Source organism: Polyodon spathula, chromosome 3 (assembly GCF_017654505.1).
Source record: "Polyodon spathula isolate WHYD16114869_AA chromosome 3, ASM1765450v1, whole genome shotgun sequence".
Lineage (NCBI taxonomy): Eukaryota > Metazoa > Chordata > Actinopteri > Acipenseriformes > Polyodontidae > Polyodon > Polyodon spathula.
The window spans coordinates 3,807,083-3,827,734 of record NC_054536.1 but is presented as its reverse complement, the minus strand read 5'-3'; the positions used below and the strand labels follow the sequence as shown (position 1 = coordinate 3,827,734).

Below are 20,652 nucleotides of genomic sequence, written 5' to 3'. Positions count from 1 at the left end.
AGAAACTGACCTGTATCCTCAAATTTGATGTGCAATTGCATTCCCTTATTGTTTAATGGTGTTTGCAATCATTCTGAGTGGGACTGTTTTCTAAAACTGTCTTCACACAGCGGCAGGAATACATTGGTAGTGGTGGCGGTTTTTCACACTTTACATTCTTCTGCACACTATGTCTGGAAAACCGCTTATCCAGTGGTGAAGAAACTTGTAATTAATGTCAGTGAGTGTTTGATTCTGGGGATATATGGGCGTGTCTGTTCAGACATGTGTTCACCTGTATGCCACACATTTTTACATGTATTTTGAGAAGACGAGAAGTTATTTCACTTGCTAATGTAAATTAGTCATTTTTTTATACTAACACCTGATTTGTTGCCAAATGACATCTAGGTCATTGCCATTTCTTATTCTGTACTGTTCTGTACATGCTGTTAACATACGTCATGGACATTCACTTTTTTGTAATACACATGGCTTGGATTTTAAATATACATCACCCGCTACGGCTGTACGTTACCAACCTACTTTCTTGGAGCTCGTCAACCTTTATCAGCCCGCTCTGTTCAAATTGCTGCCTGACTTCACTGGAATGAGAAAGAATGTTCAGTCCTCTCACTAAGGATTCTACAGACAAGCTCAAAAACAGGTAAAGACAAAAAAATGATAACCATATTGGAGCAGCAGTACCTGGAAGCACCCAGTGTTTGCAGATATCATGCAACTGTAGTAGAAATATAAAAAATAGGCAATTTAAATGTAATTTGAATCTACAAGGGCTTTATGTTTCCACTCGGCTGCAATACGAATATATTAAACGTGCACAAATTAATTGATTCTGGCTTTGCATACGAATTGTGCCTAAGCAAAAGTAAAAGTGGTAACCTGCGAAACAGTTCAGTTGTTAGTCTATGGGGTGGTGACTGCAGATTACAAAGACAAAATAGAGCTTGATTATCTGAAGAAATGCCAGGTCCTTTTCAGTGAAAGCTTATTAATTGTTCTCTTGATTTATCTAAAACTCAATACAGCAATCAGAGTTTCCACTTTAAAGCAAGTATGCTGTGCTTTTGTATTTGTTGTTACAGCGCTGTATGTTTTATTCATCTTATTATTTTACATTAGACTTGCTAACCGTAAAGCCTCCAGTGCTATTTTGGGATTTTTATGATTGTAGGATTAAAAAGCAATGGAGCCCTGAAACATTTGTGGACAACACTGCGAACAAACCATTTTTTATAGCTAATAGGGTCGGCACACTCAAAGCAAGCGCTGTCTAGAGTTTCTGACAGCCAGTATCACAGGTTCAGTGATGCTAAAATAAAGAAAACAGAAAGATACTGTAGAATTCATTGAAGCAGCTGGCATATTTCTTGAAATACATTACATTAAATTTAATGTTTCAGTACCACAAAAAGCATTGGCAAAAGCTGTCATCAGCATAAAAATTAGTTTGACCAAGCCATTAGCGACACACACCCTTGTGGACACTAGGTCTCATTGTTTGCCTCAAGCAAAGTTTGCCTATGGCAGAGTTACATTAATTCATATCATGAAAATATTTAGGCTTTTTTTTTCCATATATTATTGACACCCATTCTTTGCTTGGATTTTATAATTGCGTTGTTATTTTACAGCTGCAGTTTTTGGATAACTGAATAATTCAGCTGGTTCAGCTAAGCTGTGCTGATGAATAACTCAACAGATTAGACACATTAATTATGTATTTCCCATTGTCATTAAAATAACAAACATGCTATACACACGGTTTGCTATTTTAGCATCCAGATGTTTGTCAACAGCTGCGTATGAATCATTATCATCCTAATATGCACAGCAGGTTAGTAAAAGGGTGGACAGTAAACAATAAAACGCCTCATCCGCGTTCAGCTGTTCCTTAATGTAACGGCCTGTTTTATGCCCCACTTCTATATTCCAGAGCGTTAAATATTCTCCAGTATTGTGATTGGACTTGCCATTTAATGTGTGCAGAAACAGGTGTCTATGGAACGCCATCCGGGTCAAAAAACGTGTTTCATATATTTAGTACATGTTTTAATTTGACTTTAGTACATGTAATTCTAATTATTACACATATCAGTTTGGCCAGACAGATCACTGAAAATTAAATGAGAACCAATGAAATTAAACAAAATAGTCTGTGTAATGAATTATCCAATTCATTCCTGCCCAATTCGTGGGTAGTCTAGTGAAAGATGGATAGACCCAGGTCCTTCGAGAAAAGCAACAGTTGGTGGGTTCAGAGCTTCAGAAATCCCTTTAATTCAGTGGTAACCCCACTGGAACTAATATGTAATTTTAAACAAGTGTTGAAAGGCCTGACATTGAATCTAATATTAGCTATAGTAACTCAATATTTTAGTGTAAAACTGAAACAAATATAATCAGAAAAAAGATTGTATTCATTAATACAAACTGAACCATGTCGCCATCAACATGATCTGTCTCAAGAAGTCAGCAGCACTCAACAAATCTATATTTGTACCGTAGAAGAAAATCTCTCGCCGCCATGATTTGTAATTTTCCTTATTCTTGATTTTTTTAAGTGTATTTCATTTTTGAAATTAAAAAAGTTATCCAGAAGGTGATTGGCTACTCTTGTAATTACACTGCATGACTGTAAAATGACCAGCCCCCCTCGAATCCCTGCCCCCTACACAGCAGCCTACCTTGTAGTCCCTTAGCCACGATGGAGCTCTGGACTGCCGTTGGAGCCTTCCCGGTGGGGTAGGAGCAAGGGTATTCTCTGGATCTCCCCAAAGGTGCAAGGAGGAATCAGGAAGGCATGGGTCCTCCTCAACACGTGCAGCATCCTGGGGATGGTAAGGGACAAGCCAGTCACGATGTACCATCACTGCCGCTGGCGACCCTGGTCTGGCTGGATCAGGTACACTACATCTGAGATGCGCTATAACACCTCGCCCAGTCCCTCCCAGGTGCTCTAGCTTGCTGCAATGTCCTCTCTGGCATTTAGCACATATAGCCAGACATTTTCCCCCATGGTCAAGTCACGGCCTTTGCACTGCAGGTCGTATGCGCGCTTCTGACGCTCAGAAGCCTCCCAAATGTGGTCCATGGTAAACTGGTGTGCCTGGTCCAGATAGTCTTGCAGCAGGTGGGCAAACTCGGGACTTGCAGGGACGGGGTCTCCCTCTGGTTCTGGCCACCCAAAAGCCCGGTCCACTGGCACTGACTCATGCTCCGCTGTCCGGTAGGAGAGGAGAAAGAGGGGGCAGATGTTGGTCCCAGTCCCATTGATGATGCGACACGAACATGGCAAGATGTTCTCCCATGATCCTCTTGAACTGCTTAACCATGCCATCTCTCTGGGAGTGCAGGGGAGTGGTGCGAGTCTTATGGATTCCCACCTTCTTGCGCACACTCTGAAATTCCTGATCATTGTGTAACTCAGCAGGAACTCCCGAAGGGTCCTCCACCTGCCGCTGGAGTACATTCGAGCACACCTCGAGGGTGTCCCACTGCCCCAGAAGGCCTTTAAGGGTTCACTCGAGGGGGGCCACCTGCCATCCTCCTTCCAGCAAAGCATCGGACCAAAATGCAAATACAGTCCACATTGATCCCTGCCACCCATACTTCATGGCAGATGGTGCAACCACCCAGTCGCAGCTGTAGGTCTCCTTTCTCCTGGGCTCACCCGTTACGGTGCGGATCCGGTCCATGGTGCAGTGGAACCGCAGCAATGCCCCGGGCCCCAGGCAGTTCTTTAGGCTGGGAGATATTAGTATAATGGCAGAACCGGTGTCCACAAGCCCCACTGCACACCACCTCAATCCAGCACTGGGAAAACAGCTGTAGTGTGCTGTTCACACCACCCACGGGGGACTTGGTGGTTGTAGGCTTCCCCATAGTGGTTCCATTCAGTGTGGCTGAAGCAAATAGGCGACAGGTCCCTGTCACGCATAACTGTCCTCTAGTTTTCCGACTCCCGTAAAGACCAGACTTGGAAGGAGGCAAGCTGGGGGCAGTGATATGTGGGGGTCTGCTGGGTTGGGTGCTCTTTTGGCCGGTGCTCTTCCTCCCCCATGGCTGCATGAACAAACCTGGTGGTTTGCTCCATCACCCAAACACCTTCTCGCTCCATCTCCAGCTCCAAAGCCTCTTGCAGTGTCTCAGGGTAGGCAAGGCTCACCTGGGCATACAGATCCTAGGGCCTCGATGAACTGGTCCCTGGCAATCTCTTCCTGAACTTCCAGTGGCATCTGGGAGTAAGCCTTCCTTTCCAGTCTGTCTGTTGCAGCCGCTAGCTCCCTAAAGGTCTCACCAGGCTTCCACATCCTAGTACAGAGTACGTTTCACACCAGCCTGGGCTCTTGGCTGCTGCCAAAACATCTTTGTAATGCTCGGGTGAGAGTGGTGTAGTTCAGTCTGTGCTCGGGAGTGAGTGTCAGGAGGCATGGCAGTGTGTCACCAATGATTTATCATGCTCAGTCCACCCTTCGAACTGTGCAATGAGCTCCAATTGTGTTTGGAAAGCATCCCAATCGCCTTTTCCACTGTACTTTGAGGGCTTGCGAGCAGCTCCTCTTTTCGACTCCCCAGACTGGCCAGCATCTTAGAAACCATCCTGCGGTACAGCTGAAGCCCCTACCGATCTGCCTCCAGGCTGCTGAAGAGGACCTTGGCTTCCTCCAGCTTCACTGAACAATTCCCCACCAATTGAAGTGTCTTCCTGCATGGCAGTCTTCCCACAGCACTGCCCAGCTCTTTTGTATGATCCTCCAATGCCATCTTCCACATCTTCCTAGCGTCTTCCTTCATCTTTTGCAAGGCATCGTCTGGCATCCCAGCAAGGCTCCATGCAGCAGCAATCATCTTTGGGGTTGTCATGGTGATGTGACAAATCCCACTACTCTGACACCAATGTAGCCTGTTTGTAGAAGAACACAAGAACCCAGAAGCTGCATTTTAGGCACCAATGGTTCTATATTAGGCTGCAAAAACAACCATATTGCATTAAAATATTAAAATATACACAATCAGCCTTTTGTGACTCTATGAAATATAACTGTTGTAGTGTTATATGTGCAGTAAACATAACATGACATGTTTACTTTTGGGGGTATATCAAACCACTGGAACTTCACCTTTAATACATCTTGTGTTAGCTTGTATACCCTTTAAATGACAAATGTTTACTTACAATGGTACTCAACTCTGGCCCTCGAGATCCAGTTCACTCCAGATTTTTGCTTCGAGCATGTTCTAATGTAGTTAACTGAAGCTGTTAAGAGGCAATTAACTAATTTAAGACCTGGTTGGAATAAAGACCGGGACTGGAATTGATCTCCAGAGCAAGAGTTGAGTACCATGTATATAGACCATGGATGATCGGGATGGTTGCCTGCAGTAAATACACCACACACTAGGTGGCACTATAAAAAAGATAAAAAAAAAAAAATAAAAAAAAAAAAAAAATTGCCAGAAAACACTGATAAACAACCAGAATGCATTATAAATGTATGTTTTACCACATGTAGACTCCCTTAAAAGCCAGTTTCCCATTAAAAATTATTTTATATAGTTTTTATATTTTATACAGAAATATATTGTTTTACCTCATTTGTATTTTTTATTTTTTGTTTTTTACAGTGCTATCTCGTGCGTGGTGTTGTTTATTGCAGGGCAGGCAATCCTCCAGTAATTCGAGTCATTCTTTTAAGCTTGACCAAAATAAGGTTACCTAAAATGTAAACGTACTGTATTGCAATCATTGTGCTTTTAAAAACTGAACATCGCAACACGACCACAATGTCAACACGTGTCTATTAAATGCGATGGCTGTTGCGTAGTGTCCCATTTAATTATGGAAGCCTCAGTGGTCAGGGCGTATTGTCTAGTTCGGTACATAGAAGGGGGCAGACGTTGTAAAATGACTGTAAAGCTTCCCGTGTGTGATTTTGACTCTATATAAACCCATGCAAATAATAACTTGATTCAGGCAAATTTTAATTCAGGCGCTGCTTTAAATCAGTGGTTTTGTGTGTACAGTATTGAAGCGACTGTATTTTAGTTTGACGTCACGGGATCGGGGCGGGGTCTGGCCGCGGTTGCTGTTCTCAGTGCTGATTCTAGTCGGCTCGGTTAGGTTGACTGCGGGAGTTGAAGCAGAGGCTGACCAGAGAACTCGTTCAACCATCTTCACCCTGTTCATTCTCCCTGCTAAATAAAATAAAATAAAAACAACACAATGGATTGTTAGCGAAAGTGTGCAATGGATCATCAACAATAATGGATTCGCTTGCCTGCATTATTATCCTGTTCCTTTCGGCTTTTCATACCCATTCTTCCGCCGCTGCCGACAGAAAATTCGGTAAGTTGATTAATTTTCTCAAGTAGTCTTAATGTTTACATAGGCACTGTATGATATACACTGTCTAACGTTGCAGGGTGCATATTGGAATACTTGTTTCATTTTGAAACAGTGTCATTATTGCATCAGATGATGTGGGCGTTATTAGTGTAGCTTCCATACAGCACATGTATATGCAATATGACTATAGGACAACACAGACATTTGAGATGCTGTAACTATGAAATATATAATACCTCCTACCACCAAATCGTACATATGTAAATCACTGTATATTTGGTACGTCTTGGTTTTATCCGATATCGAAAAGAATAAAAGAAAAGAAAAAAACAAAACAAAACGAGATGCTTTGCAGTTTAACGTTGCTTATAAAAAAAATAAATAAATACTAAAACACATAATGAATTGGAATGTGACAATATGCAGCGTCTTTAAGCATGCCATTTTTACATTCAAAACGGGGAATACATTCTGCATGTGCGCATATGTTAGCGGTACTGAGTCTGAGTAGTGATTCGTTTGGTCCGGTTTGCATCGCATGCATTGTGCAAAACATTAAATACTAATCAAACAAACACTGCACGGTGTGACATACATTATAATAGCTTACACTTCATCGTGTGTCAGTTTATGGTGGGACAGGTGCATAAATAAACACAAAGAGAACATGGATAGTAGTCCCAATGCTGGATATTATTAAAATTCACGATACAATGCTGTAGTACGTGTGCTGGTAGATTTTTAATGAGGTGGATTATTGGTCTCTACAGCCAGCAATCTGTGCAATGCGCTACTATAAAATGATGCTTTTAAAATGGTAATAAAAATGCTGATAAAAATGGTTTCTATGATAAAGTTATATAAGTTGTCTGCACTGAAAGGAAATACAGAATTTCTTTTTTTTTAAATGTAATATTTGTCTTTTGGTGCTCTGGATAATATGAATGTAGGCGACGCATTGCAAGTTGCAAATTAATTTAATGCACATATATTGTGTCAGGGCATTATAATTGGGTGGGTAAGGACCTGCAAAGCTAGCAATAGGGTCCTGTCATGCCATATATACACAATAGGGTCATCTCATGCCCAATATACACAATAAGGTCCTCTCATGCCCTATATACACAATAAGGTCCTCTCATGCCCTATATACAGTGCTCACATGGCTGGTTTTAGTGCCCAGCTGCTCATGTGTGAGTTATTTCAGGTTGTCCTGGAAGCTGTTTAGAGACAGTAACAGTTTGATGCTTAATATAGATATATAATGTAATATCAGAAGTGGAGTGCTACAGAAAAGCAAGATTTTGATGCCCAGTGACTCTGTCCTATATCCATTCCATCTGAACTGGATCACATGCTGGCTCCCTTCAGTTGTGGTGGATACTTTGTGAATCACATGTAGCTGAGTAAATGGTGCCAGGGCAGATGTGTGTGTGTACATGTGAAACAATGCACTGTGTAACTCATGGGGCCCACATGGTGAGAAAGCATTGTGAAACAATTCACACTAGGATCACCTTTGACCTAATTGTTCTCCCAGCAGGGGATGACCAAGACTGCGTTACTATAATTATAAAGCATGTTTCAGTGCAAACCAGAAGGACCATCTCATATACTGTATCCTGTCCAGCTGAGCTGTGACATGGCTTTGTGATGAGGACCAGTGGATTCAACACCAAAACAGCAGAGCTGAAAAACAGGGATCACCTTGAACCAATATGTGAAGTAAGGCTTCTTCACTGCCTTACAGCATATAATAGGGCTTCGGGTTATGTTGGTATTTGGTTAGACAGAGATGTATTACAAGCAGGTTCTCCCTTTTATTAAGACAGGCAGCAGGTTACAGCTTTCCACCTGTAATATTTCATAATGATCCAGAAATTCTCCCCAAGAGAAACCTGTCCTGCTTTCCTGACGTTTACATGGTACTAGCTCCAGGATATCTCTTTACGGGGTATTTATGCCACTAACACAACTTACTGCCTGTCTCTATTACTGGACCTCCGCTCTTTAATGACACACAGTGATCTCTGTGACTGACCCTCCTCTCTTTAATGACACACAGTGATCTCTGTGACTGACCCTCCTCTCTTTAATGACACACGGTGATCTCTGTGACTGGACCTCCTCTCTTTAATGACACACGGTGATCTCTGTGACTGGCCCTCCTCTCTTTAATGACACACGGTGATCTCTGTGACTGGATCTCCCCTCTTTAATGACACACAGTGATCTCTGTGACTGACCCTCCTCTCTTTAATGACACACAGTGATCTCTGTGACTGACCCTCCTCTCTTTAATGACACACGGTGCTCTGTGACTGGACCTCCTCTCTTTAATGACACACGGTGATCTCTGTGACTGGCCCTCCTCTCTTTAATGACACACGGTGATCTCTGTGACTGGACCTCCCCTCTTTAATGACACACAGTGATCTCTGTGACTGGACCTCCTCTCTTTAATGACACACAGTGATCTCTGTGACTGGACCTCCCCTCTTTAATGACACACAGTGATCTCTGTGACTGGACCTCCCCTCTTTAATGACACACAGTGATCTCTGTGACTGGACCTCCCCTCTTTAATGACACACAGTGATCTCTGTGACTGGACCTCCTCTCTTTAATGACACACAGTGATCTCTGTGACTGGCCCTCCTCTCTTTAATGACACACGGTGATCTCTGTGACTGGACCTCCCCTCTTTAATGACACACGGTGATCTCTGTGACTGGACCTCCTCTCTTTAATGATACACAGTGATCTCTGTGACTGGACCGCCCCTCTTTAATGACACACAGTGATCTCTGTGACTGGACCTCCTCTCTTTAATGACACACGGTGATCTCTGTGACTGGACCTCCCCTCTTTAATGACACATGGTGATCTCTGTGACTGGACCTCCCCTCTTTAATGACACACAGTGATCTCTGTGACTCACCCCTCTTTAATGACACACAGTGATCTCTGTGACTGGACCTCCTCTCTTTAATGACACACGGTGATCTCTGTGACTGGACCTCCCCTCTTTAATGACACACAGTGATCTCTGTGACTCACCCCTCTTTAATGACACACAGTGATCTCTGTGACTGGACCTCCCCTCTTTAATGACACACGGTGATCTCTGTGAGTGGACCTCCCCTCTTTAATGACACAAAGTGATCTCTGTGAGTGGACCTTCCCTCTTTAATGACACACAGTGATCTCTGTGAGTGGACCTCCCCTCTTTAATGACACACGGTGATCTCTGTGACTCTCCCCTCTTTAATGACACAAAGTGATGTCTTTGTTAATGAACTGAACAGTTTCTGATCTTAACACCTTTGCCTTAAAATGCTTAACCATGATCTAAGGCGTTGTATTTTATTTGGTTCAGTTCCTAGTACTATTGAACTAAGCCATCTTTGCAGTTGTCACTGGCTGGCTACCTTGTGCTGTACTAGACCAAGGCAATGCTACTGGAGAATGTATACATATTTATATACAGTAGTAGTCAAAAGTTTACACCCCCAATGGAAATTTATAATTTCTAGAAATTTCTCGAAAACAAATAATTATTGGAGAAATCTTTTGTAGCAAAAGTTTTGTTTTTGTGGATGAGGAAAAAGTTACAAGAAATTTGCAAAACTCCAAAAATGCTAATTCATAAGTATTCATACCCTGACAAGGAAAATTAAATTAATGGCTAGTTGAGGCACCTTTAGCAATAACCTCTTTTAAACAAATAGAGTATTAGTTAATGAGCTTTAGCATGATTCTTTAGTGATTTCTGACCATTCTTCAACGCAAAATTGTTGCAGTTCATTCAAATTCCGAGGACTTCTCTTGTGCACAGCCTTCTTCAACTCATACCAAAGATTTTCAGTCGGATTTAGATTGTGACTTTGAATAGGCCATTCCAAGACCTTGACTTTTTTCTTCTTTAACCAATATGAAGTAGATTTTGATGTGTGCTTTGGATCGTTGTTGTGTTGGAACGTCCAGCTGTGCTTTAAAGCAAGTTTTGTAGTGGAAGGTTTCAGATGATTGTCCAGTACCTTTTGGTATGCAATGGGATCTATTTAACCATGTATTGGAACTGCATTCCCTGTGCCATTTAAGGAAAAACAGCCTTTAGAAGGATATTACCACCAATCAGTGACGTATGCAATGGGATAAATTGGGAACCTTGCACCTTGACGTAAGGGACAATGCCATCAGGTCCTGTGGCCATTTAGGAAAAAGGACTTCCTTTCTAATGGATATTAAAATCTCGATTCCATGCTTGACAGTAGGTATGGTGTTCTTTTCTTTCTATGCCTCAACGGACTTTCTCCAAACGTAATGACTATCAGCATGACCAAATAGCTTGATTTTTGTTTCATCACTCCACAAAACCTTTGACCAGAGCTCACATCTATCATTCAAATGCCATTTTGCAAACTTTAAGCAATTGTCTATGTGACATTTTCTTAAGAGTGGCTTTTTCCTTGGCCTTCGACCATTGAGACCTTCACCATGCAATACTCTGCCTGTGGTTGAAATGGAAACCCCAGTCTCACTTACAGCCAGTTCACTTTGAGTATCTTTGGCTGTCAATCTCGCATGGTTATTAACCTTCCTCACAATTCTTCTACTTGTTCTTCGTGAAAGAACATTCTTTCTTCCAGACCGAGGGAGACTGTCACTGCACCACTAGTCTTGTACTTCTTGGTCATAGAAACAATAGCTGAAATTGGGATACTCAAATACTTGGAAATCATCTTCCCAGCTTTATGACAATAAATACTTTTATGCCTTTCAGTCTTCAGAGAGCTCTTTTTCCTGTATTGACTTATTGGTAACGACAGCAATCATCCTATGCCCAACCCTTTTATACTGTCTAAAAATGTTCACTTACAGTTCAGCGTTTTCTAGAATTAGGTTCTGCATTATCATATTGAAATTTCTAGCACCTTGTATAGGCAATACTATCATAGTACTTTTGAATTATATTTCATGTAACTTTTCTTCCTCATCCACAAAAGCAAAACTTTTGCTACAGAAGATTTTTCCTAAAATCCTTTGTTTTCAAGAATTTTGTAGAAATTATAAATTTCCACTGGGGTATGTAAACTTTTGACTACAACTAATATATATATATATATATATATATATATATATATATATATATATATATATATATATATATATATATATATATATATATATATATACATACACAATTATCGATCATTATCAAGTTAAAATCTTTTTTAAAAAATAATAAATACAACCTTCCCTCACAGTAACAGTTTAACGGGACAATAAGTCCTCTTTTTATAGAGCATGGTATAAAAAACTCATTCAAACAAATCTCGATGTTTCAAGACACGTTTGATAAATACATTTCATATTCCTGCCGTCACTATGCCTTGTTTTGTGTAAAATCTCATGAATTTCCAGTGTAAACATAATGGTAAATTAAAACGAGAAAGAAAACAGCATTAAGTCTATGACGTATTTTTTTTTTAAATTTGCTGTTGAGGTTGCATTTTATGAATTATGTAGCCCAGCTTCTGGCAAAGGCAGCAGTCCCTGGCCAGTATGCCGCGGCTGCACAGATGCATTTCACTTTTTGCTTTCATATTTAATAAAAACTTTACATGACTTTAGTTTGCTTAGCCACTTAGATTTGCATTATCTTCAGTGATTACAACTATAGCATAATTTTTCCAAACAATACATTAGAGCAGCACCCAACTTCTTGGGCTGCGCCCCCTTCCTCTTGTCTATGGTAGAAGAAAAGATGACATGCAGGCCTAGTCAAAATACCAATGTTTATATAAAATACTGTCATAAAAACAACGTGACCATTTTATGAAACCCATTAGATTCTCAACAGCCCAGTACTGAACAAAATCATTTTACACTTTGATCAGTAGCAGCAGGACACAATCTCCCTGGGGTAACAAGAAAACCAGCTATGATTTAACATGGAGAGAGTGGTCATTCTTTGTTTCTACCAGCGCTATTATTATTTGTATTTGTATTGCAGTCTGGTGATGGGCATACTGTAGACTCTGGTTCAATTATTACAGTTACCCACAGTTTTGAGTTTCAGAGCATGTCTCTAAGTGTTGTCTTGTGTGCAGTGGAATACTGTTTCAAACAAATATTCAGTCTCTGGTTAAAATTGGTCTGTTGGAGACCAGGGTTGTAAAGTATGTAATAAACTATCAAAGCTTTTAAAAAGGTAAGAACAAAAATACTTATCACAAACCAAACATTGTGTTCGATAGAGAGCTTTTAAGTGGATCCTAGTAGATTGGGAATGTTGGGGGCAATTAAGCTTGTTTTTGCTGTAAGGGTTGCCAGGTTTGTATTTGATACTTTCAGCGGTGTGTAACTAACGATCGCTCTGTTCGTAATTGAACGCACCATAGCATTTCAGCTGTTTAAAAGCCCTTGCCTGGTAAATCAAATTAGCATTGATTCTGTTGAACTGGAGCATCTGCTGCCTAGCGAAACAAAAACAAGAAATACAAATGAAGCTGAGTGCCAGGTTTGGGTCAGAAAGCCAAACAGGAAGAATGAAGTTTAAAAAGTCTTGCTTGATGTTGAGCCACCTGAATTTCTCTGTAAACACAAATAGATAGAGGGTACTTGAAAGATCTGGCATTCATCAGTTGAAGAGACGTTCAATTGGTATCTATGGAAACCGTTTTCTGTGCATCTCTGATTACACATCAGTCACTGTGTTTGAGGGACGGATAAAGGCATTTCTTTTCCTTACTGATTTGCATTTGTATATTTTATGTACATCGTGTGAGCAGAAAACAGCCATTGCAGTGAGTTTGTAAACAAGGTTTCCTGTCTAGTGTTAATACATGTGTTACAGTGATAATAAAATTCCTGTACATAATCTTCCCCCTTTCACAAATAGGCAAAATATTTGAATAAAACAAGATATTAAAGTGCTGTTATCCCTTTACTACCAATACCGACCAACTGATCATTTTAACCCAAAAACTAGACGTTGTCAATGTGACTACCAAGACCTGTATGACATTAAATGATTTATTTATTCCGCTATACCAACATTTGAATTTAGTAAAGCAACAGTTAGAGTGGGGTTACATATTGTAGGTCTAGAACTCACATAAGGTTCCGTTCACATTTTCAGTGATACTAGAATTGATTGGAAGTCTTATGGAAAGTTGCTTGAGTTCTTGATTAGCCCCTCCCTCATGGGATGGAATGTTAAGAACGCATCATTAATATGATGCATTAATGTCACGTCATATATCAACAAACTAGTTTACAAAAAAAAAACAAACATGCCGTTTCAATGGATCTTGTTGCTTTCATTATTTTGTGTTGTGCTGTTTCCAATGACAGGAACATGATGTTTACTGTTCTTGCTGGAAAAAAGAAAATCAGAAATAAATTGGAGCCCCAGAGATCGGCAGTACATCTAGCTAACTTCTCACAATTAGTGTGTGGGTTAGCGTGGGGAGCACTGCAATGAAAGCAGTGTATGATAAGTTGTAATGTTCATCGGAGCCTGTGTTTGTTACAGAGAACTCTGCAGCACAAGGAGAGCTGAGCGCATTCCATTTGCATCTTATTAAATATTGAAAACAATACTGGTTACATAATAATGCATAAACAATACTGGGTGGTGTTTAAATTCCGCACGTAAATGAGTAAATGTGAGGAGCCATTGATAATTATTGCTGAGCTTCAGTAAACTGAAAAGTGATTAAAGGTATGGATCGAAGTGCCAAAAGGTAACATAGCTGTAGTGTTATTAATGCTTTCATGTGTTCAATCCATTCAACCCTTCAGCTATTGATTAAATTGCACCTTTAACCAAAATATAGCAGTACCAATTTATAAACCTTCACGTTAACATGTACAGCAATACCATCCCACAGTTGGTTAGTACATTTCCTAACAAAAACTAGATCATGAAGACGAAGGAACAGTCAAAGCAAATCCAGGAATAAGGTTCTTCAAAAGTACCAATCAGGGGTAGGATATAAGAACATTTCCAAGGCATTGAACACCCCTCGGAACACAGTAAAGTCCTTTATTAAGAAATGGAGAGAATATGTCACAACTGTGAATGTGTCTAGAACAGGCCGTCCTCAAAAACTGAGTATCCAGGCGAGAAGGGCACTAGTCAGGGAGGCCACCAAGAGGCCTGTGGCAACTCTAAAGGAGTTACAGTCTTCCATGGCTGAGCTGGGAGACTCTGTGCATACGGCAACAATAGCCTGGGTGCTACACAAAACTGGCCTTTATGGGAGAGTGGCAAAAAGAAAGCCATTGTTGAAAAAAAAACTCACATCAAATCTCAGCTAGAGTTTGCCAGAAGGCATGTGGAAGACTCTGAGATGAAGTGGAAGAAGATTCTTTGGTCCGATGAGACCAAAATAGAGCTTTTTGGCATCAATGCTAAGCGCTATATTTGGCGCAAGCCTAACACCCTACATCATCCTGAAAACACCATCACTTACAAGAAGAATGGTGGTGGCAGCATCATGCTATGGGGATGCTTCTCTGCGTCAGGGCCTGGAAAGCTTGTGAAGACAGAGGGCAAAATGGATGCAGCAAAGTACAAAGATAACCTGGAGGAAAACCTGCTAAAGTCTGCAAGAGACATGGGACTTGGGAGAAGATTCATCTTCCAGCAGGACAATGACCCCAAACATACAGCCAAAGCCACACTGGAGTGGCTTAAAAACAAAAATGTCAATGTCCTGGAGTGGCCCAGTCAAAGTCAGGACCTCAATCCAATTGAGAATATGTTGAAAGAGTTGAAAATTGCTGTTCACCAATGGTCCCCATCCAACTTGATGGAACTTGAGCAATTTTGCAAAGAAGAATGGGCAAAAATTGTAGTGTCCAGATGTGCAGAGCTGGTAGAGACTTATCCAAATAGACTCATGGCTGTAATTGCTGCCAAAGGTGCCTCTACCAAATATTGACTCAAGGGGGTGAATACTTATGCAATCAATTATTTTCTGTTTTGTATTTGTAATTAATTCAGAACAATTTGTAGATTTTATTTTTCACTTTGACATTATGGACTTTTTTATGTTGATCAGTGGCAAAAACTCCTAATTAAATCCATTTTGATTCCATGTTGTAACAGAATAAAATGTGTAAAAGTCCAAGGGGTGAATACTTTTGAGAGCTTCTGTAAATTCCCCACACCCTGAGGTTTTCATTCAGGTAGGTGTGTAAAGGATATATATGACAAGTCTTGATGGGTTCTAATACATTTTGCAGTATGACAGGTAAGATTTTCTCTTTAAGGATCAGTGATGTCAGATAATGAGTTGTTGTCTTGGTATTTCTTGCAGATTCCTGATGCAAAATGTTACAAGCTAAACAACTAAACAAGTACCCACAGCATATTGGTTATCAGAGTGTAGAGAGTGTGTGGGTTTGTTTTTTAATGCTTCATTATCATACATTTGAACATCATGTTATCCCTGTAATGGAGATTCCACTGAAGCTCTAAATCTCATGGGTGACTAGAATGAGGAAAGATCATTTCAAACTACTGTAGAGGAACGGAGGGCTCTCTCTCAAGTCTTTCTGGTAAAAGATGTGTAATATTTTGTGGAATTGAACCCAGTGCTTTATTTGATTGATTGATGTCTGTAGCAGGGCAGGAGCCCAGCACATGAAGAGTGGGTTTTGTGTATATATTGTAAATAGTATTGTGTAAATGCGTGTAATTATTATAAATGATTAATGAAGTACCTGACACTCCTGGGAAGAGCCTGTCTTCTGTGTGTGATTGCCAGCTGTGGATAATCAGCAGGTAGGTGTGTTCCAGCACGGCGTCAGGTATAAAGAGGTCAAGCGAGACATTAGGGAGTAGTGCACACCGTTTTTATGGCACCTTTTGTGGTTTTTTGTATCGTGTTTATTTAGCTTTTTGTACGCTAGCCGTATGTCCTCAGTGAGTTAATGTAGTTGGTAGTGTCATGTGATCTGTTCTCACTCAGTGTGTGTGTGTAAATAAACCTGTGTGCCGGCGGGGCGTGTCAGCTTCAACCTCTGTGTCCATCTCCTGCCTGACTGTGGCAGAGCAAAGCTCTGCCCTTTTTAAATTGGCAAGGATGGGGTTAATTTCCCCTACCTGCCTGGGTTTATTATGTTCAGGTGGCTGGGGTTGATTAGTTGATTAACCTAATCAACTGGTTAATCAACTAATCAACCCCAGCCACCTGAACATAATAAACCCAGGCAGGGAGGGGAAATTAACCCCATCCTTGCCAATTTAAGAAGGGCAGAGCTTTGCTCTGCCACACTGACACTGCAGTGAATGCACGCACCCACTAGCAAGTACCCTGTTACAGTGCCATGAATAGTTCTTCATACAGTCAGATAGCAGCAGTTTGCATTACCCACATGTCATACCCCTGAAATTATTACCATTAAGTGTTTTTATTTGAGTGTAACGGACTGTAAGAAACGAACAACCCCGTCAACTACTGTATTTACAATATAAAGTCAAGCATCTCTTTATTATGGCTGACATTTTCTACCTAGTTGTTGCTGCTGTTTGAAATTTGTAAAAGCTTTTATGTGTCAAACTGCAGCGGATTAACTTGGATATCAATCGTGAGCAAACCTTTTTCACATTTGTCATGTGGAACTTCTTTCCCAGTTTTACTTAGAAATTATTAAAGGAAAGACTGAACTTTTGTGCAAATACTGCAGGGATGTAATTTCCGTGGTACCCGGAGAAACGGCCTGTATATTCTCAGAGCACGTAGCAGAACTCCTGTGGAACTCCTGTCCTGGTTTTACCTCATGCTGTTTCTCATACTGTAGTCAGTATGATTGTTTTTCTCACATTTGTCATGTGGAGCTCCTGTCCTGGTTTTACCTCATGCCGTTTTTCATGCTGTAGCCAGTATGATTGTTTTTCTCACATTTGTCATGTGGAACTCCTGTCCTGGTCTTACCTCATGCCGTTTCTCATACTGTAGTCAGTATGATTGTTTTTTTCACATTTGTCATGTGTTACTCCTGCCCTGGTTTTATCGTGTTGCATTGGAGTTTAAAGGTTTAAAGGTTTAAAGGTTATGCTTTCTTATGTCAGTTAATAGAAACACTACGCCTTTGATAAAAAAAAAAAAAAAACAAACAAAAAAAAAAAAAAAAAAAATCGCATCTCTCTAGCATTATATAGGAAACCCGACTTTAATGGAAACTTTGAACAGATTTTGGAAAACAAAAATACTGCGCTTAACTATGAATGCAGGCTTAATAATTGAACCCCTTTCACCATTTTTGGTTTCTGACATGCCGGTAACTGGGCGACCACTGGGTTAGTTGCAGCGGTCATGCAGCAGTCGAACTGGGTGTTTCAAATGGGGGTACAGTTGATAAAAATGATGAACAAAGAAAAGGTGCTGTACCTCGCCTCAAAGATGTCAAGATGCTGTTAATTTGTTTACAGCCTCTTGTTGGCTGCGTTGTTTAATTGCTGTGAATGTGATTCCCAGTCACTGATGGGATCATTAAAGTGACTGGTACACGTGTTTCTTTCAAACCACACATCACATAGTGAATGGAAGTGCGCAACATGTAAGGGTTATTATTGTGTTAGCTCAAACCACTTTAAGAATAGCTAGGCATAATGGAAACGGTTTCATTTTCTAATAGTAGTGAATGAAGGTCCACCAGATACAGCATTAATGACTAAGTAGCTGATTGCTTTGATTAAAGCTGGGCTCATTGTTTTAAAAATGGTAGCTGTTTAATCAGATGGAAATCAATACCTCAGAATGCAGGCAATGTTTAAACCCATTTTGTTGGAAGAGATAACAGTGTGTGCAGTATCCTTCGGGGGAGGGCTTCAGGAAGTGATCTGTATCGTTAATGTTTTAGCACAGGATAAACCGGATGCTACTGCAGTTTTCAGATTATAACGCAGTAAAAATCCATCTCTTACTCGGTGTTGCGTCTGCGAGAATGTGGTGGTGGGGGAGGCAAAAGAAAGACAAGAGTGGGTCTGTTACTGCTCCTCTAAATTGGCCTTGCTCTTTTGGTGTGGTTGAAATCTGGCCTTATCTGCACAAGGCACTTGAGTTTGCTCATCAGTCATCGCTCGTACATTGTGTCGCCTCACCCTGTGTCTGGAAATGGACTCTTACAATCTCATTTAATATAGGGTGTTCAAGCCCGCCCAGTTTCAGATTACTCTTTGTAGTTTGAGATATCAATGTGTAAGGTGGGAAGAAAGTTATTTTCGACCACTTCATATGCATTTTGTGGCTCGTGGTTTGGTGTGTTCAGCTGGCATTGGGACAGTTCACTTAAACATAGCAGCTAGATGAATGTGTGCCTGTTTCAACACTGACACTTGCTAAGTTACCATCAGGACAACTCAATCTTATTTTAGCAGAAGCAAAGAAACAGGCCACTGTTCAATGAAGATAACATTCTTAGTTATTGCTTTTTTTATTAATCTTGGTTGGACATAATTAAATCTCAGACTGTTCACATTCCTATCTTTTTAGTGAATCTCTTGCCATGAATTGTACAGAAAAAAAACACTGAGGGGTAGATGTACTAAAGTGTTGTGCCTGTCATGATTGTCGCAAACAAGTCTAGGGTGCTCAGTTGTGCTCAATGCATTTTTGAGGCAAACACCCAAGTACCGAATTTTCACTAAAGACAGGGTGTCCTTACAAGCCTTGAAAACACATTTCTATGACATTTCTGGTTTCCCCAACGTGTTGAGAGCAGTAGACTGCACACATGTGCCACTAACCCCTCCAGCTCATTCTGAGCATCTGTATAGGACCATGATCTATTGTGTGTTAATTTTCTAGGCTACTAAGTAGACCAAGATAAAAATAATAATAATTAAAATAAAAATCCCTAAAATCATTTAGTTTCAATTCTAAATACTCTTTTATTCACATTTCACACCCATGTGTACAATGCAGCTGCATGATTTAATGAGTGTTACCAGCAGGTTAAAGCTGCATCCACATCGAATGTCAATCCACACCAGACGCGACTTGGAAACGAATCAAAAGACTGGAAATAAATACATGACCACACCCATGCATTGCTATTGGACATACTAGAGATGGGCTGACCCATTACAAAACAGGTCTTGTTTTGATAAAACGTTACCACCCTGACATCTGGCAACTCTGTTGTAAAATAAAGGCTGGACTTTATAGATCAGAGTTATTGAACATCCCTATATATCCAGCAGTTTTATTGTGATCATTATTTTTATTAGTGATTGTACAGATGTAGTCGTAGTATATGTTTTTCTTTTCGTGGTACAGTCATAGTCTGATCTGCAGCTGTCAGAAGACAGCTGGACAGTAGTAGTCTAGTTGAACTGATATTTTCAATAAACTTATTTTATTGTTAAAATCTCAATTGTGTTTCTTTACAAATTCCTTCTATAATCCTTTTTGTTTAGTAACTTTTTAAAGTATTTTAAAGTGCAACATTATTATTATTATTATTATTATTATTATTATTATTATTATTATTATTATTATTATTATTACACTGTTGTTGTTAAGCACTACATAATCACCATCTTCATTATTATCATTATTATTATTATTATTTGTTATTATGCGCACGTCACCACTTACTTTGTATTATTATTTACTTGCATTTAGTTTTTCCTTTTAAAACAGTCCAGTGAACTTGACAGAAAGTGCTTTATAAATATGGCTCAATGTTCTAAACTGTGTATGAGCCTGGTAATATTGGGATGTGTCACACAGAATACAAACGCATTGCTGGCTTTGTTTTACAATGTATAGAATAGTAGGGCCTCGATAATATTTTTGTTTGTTTGGTGAATCTCCACAAAACGTTGTATGTTTATGTATGCTTTATTAATACTAAAAAAGCCACAACTTAAAATTAGGTCACATGTTCAAGTTGTTTCAATGAGGGGCTTTTTTGTGTCATTTTTAAAAGACAGCAAAAGTGCCCATTTTTCATTTAAATGCTGGATATGTAGACTGCATGTATGCTCCGGTTTGTTTTTGCTTATTAATAAGCCTATTTTTATGCAACTTGCATAATCGGAATGAAAATGTCTCGGTGCTGCTCAATGCACCACCTGCAAGCCACCCAGACATTGTCTTTCTTCTGGATGTCTCTGTAGTCGTTCAATTTGCAATCCTATAATAATAGATACTGCTGCACTTCATAAAATAACTTTTCTGTTTTGAGGCGCGTGTTTGAGTGTTATTTCAGAGCAATGATTTATATTTATAATACATCGAGAACAGTAAATGTATGTGTGTGCTATTTTATTGTAT

The 20,652-nt window shown here is 40.0% G+C and overlaps 1 protein-coding gene across 1 annotated transcript in view; it reads left to right on the top strand.

Moving 5' to 3' along the window:
• The first annotated feature begins 6,048 nt into the window (after positions 1 to 6,048).
• LOC121310439 (receptor-type tyrosine-protein phosphatase N2-like) overlaps positions 6,049 to 20,652 on the top strand; it is a 243,618-nt gene continuing 229,014 nt past the window's right edge. The window contains exon 1 of the mRNA XM_041243621.1: positions 6,049 to 6,349. Within this exon, the coding sequence (XP_041099555.1) occupies positions 6,268 to 6,349 (82 nt within the window). The 5' untranslated portion in view covers positions 6,049 to 6,267. The remainder of the gene's footprint in view (positions 6,350 to 20,652) is intronic.